The following is a 1,727-nucleotide window of genomic DNA, read 5'->3' as shown; positions in this document are numbered from 1 at the left end:
GGAGCTGTTGTTAAAGAATTGCTTGCTTGCTTATTTCGAGCGAACTCGAACTCCATTAACTAGCTTTATCCATTCCTTACGGTTTCCCGTGATGCTCACAAAAGAAGCCTCGATTTCCGTTATTATATTACTCGGAAGAAAACAGCGTTGAGCAGTCGATAACTTTAAATGTATAAACTCAATGCTGAAGCTAGTTGTGTGTGAAACTTCAAGTCCTTACGGCAATTCCAAGGTAAGAAATACAACTTTACGTTTTTTGTGGCCGAGAACTGGGCCCCATACTGTAATTTTATCAATTAAAAAGAACTAGCTTATTCGTGTCCTCAAGAATGATCTACAATCATTCCCCCCAAAAACCAAGCTTACCTTCTCATTGAACAGAAAACCATTGGGTGGTTCCCTGTACCTCGTAAAAATACTCATTTTACGATTAAAACCCGCCTTTTCAGCAGCATTTCGTCTACACAAACAAGCGACTCTCTGAACTAAGCGAGCTGCCATTTTGAAGCCAACATACTTTCCCACAATACAGTGCGGTGCTAAGAACGTAGCATTGATTTCGCCCTAGGGTGGGGTGGGGGAGGGAAGGGGGGCCTGTTAGGGTTAGGGTTAGATACTCTTTAAAGGGTAACTACTTGGTGTAAGCACTCATATAATGGTCCGGTGTAGTCACTCATATAGTGGTCCCAGGCGGCGTACTTAACTATGTTTAATCATCCCTAGCCGTACCTAAGCATCCCTAGCCGTACTTAAGCATCCTTAAGCGTACTTAAGCATACCTCTTCATCCCTAGCCGTACTTGAGCATCCTTAATCATCCCTAGCCGTACCTAGGCATCCCTAACCGTACTTAAGCATCCTTTATCATCCCTAGCCGTACTTAAGCATCCGTAAGCGTACTTAAGCATCCTTCTTCATCCCTACCCGTACGTAAGCATCCTTTATCATCCCTAGCCGTACTTAAGCATCCCTAACCGTACTTAAGCATCCTTTATCATCCCTAGCCGTACTTAAGCATCCCTAAGCGTACTTAAGCATCCTTCTTCACCCCTAGCCGTAATTAAGCATCCTTAATCATCCCTAGCCGTCCCTAAGCATCCCTAACCGTACTTCAGCATCCTTCTTCATCCCTAGCCGTACTTGAGCATCCGTAAGCGTACTTAAGCATCCCTAACCGTACTTAAGCATCCTTTATCATCCCTAGCCGTCCCTAAGCATCCCTAACCGTACTTCAGCATCCTTCTTCATCCCTAGCCGTACTTGAGCATCCGTAAGCGTACTTAAGCATCCCTAACCGTACTTAAGCATCCTTTATCATCCCTAGCCGTACTTAAGCATCCCTAACCGTACTTAAGCATCCTTTATCATCCCTAGCCGTACCTAAGCATCCCTAACCGTACTTAAGCATCCTTTATCATCCCTAGCCGTACTTAAGCATCCCTAACCGTACTTAGGCATCCTTAATCATCCCTAGCAGTACTTAAGCATCCCTAAGCGTAGTTAGGCATCGTTCTTCATCCCTAACCGTACTTAAGCATCCTTTATCATCCCTAGCCGTACTTAAGCATCCCTAACCGTACTTAAGCATCCTTAATCATCCTTAAGCATCCTTATTCATCCTTAGCCGTATCTAAGCATCCCTAACCGTACTTAAGCATCCTTTATCATCCCTAGCCGTACTTAAGCATCCCTAAGCGTACTTAAGCATCCTTCTTCACCCCTAGCCGT

At 44.5% G+C, this 1,727-nt stretch overlaps 1 protein-coding gene across 1 annotated transcript in view; it reads right to left on the bottom strand.

Moving 5' to 3' along the window:
* The window catches only part of LOC138056524 (uncharacterized), a 3,935-nt gene extending 3,398 nt beyond the window's left edge, over nucleotides 1-537 (bottom strand). The window contains exon 1 of the mRNA XM_068902338.1: nucleotides 367-537. Within this exon, the coding sequence (XP_068758439.1) occupies nucleotides 367-501 (135 nt within the window). The 5' untranslated portion in view covers nucleotides 502-537. The remainder of the gene's footprint in view (nucleotides 1-366) is intronic.
* Between the last annotated feature and the right edge of the window lie 1,190 nt (nucleotides 538-1,727).

Source organism: Montipora capricornis, chromosome 7 (genome assembly GCF_036669925.1).
Source record: "Montipora capricornis isolate CH-2021 chromosome 7, ASM3666992v2, whole genome shotgun sequence".
Classification (NCBI taxonomy): domain Eukaryota; kingdom Metazoa; phylum Cnidaria; class Anthozoa; order Scleractinia; family Acroporidae; genus Montipora; species Montipora capricornis.
This window is presented reverse-complemented; position numbering and strand designations above follow the sequence as displayed.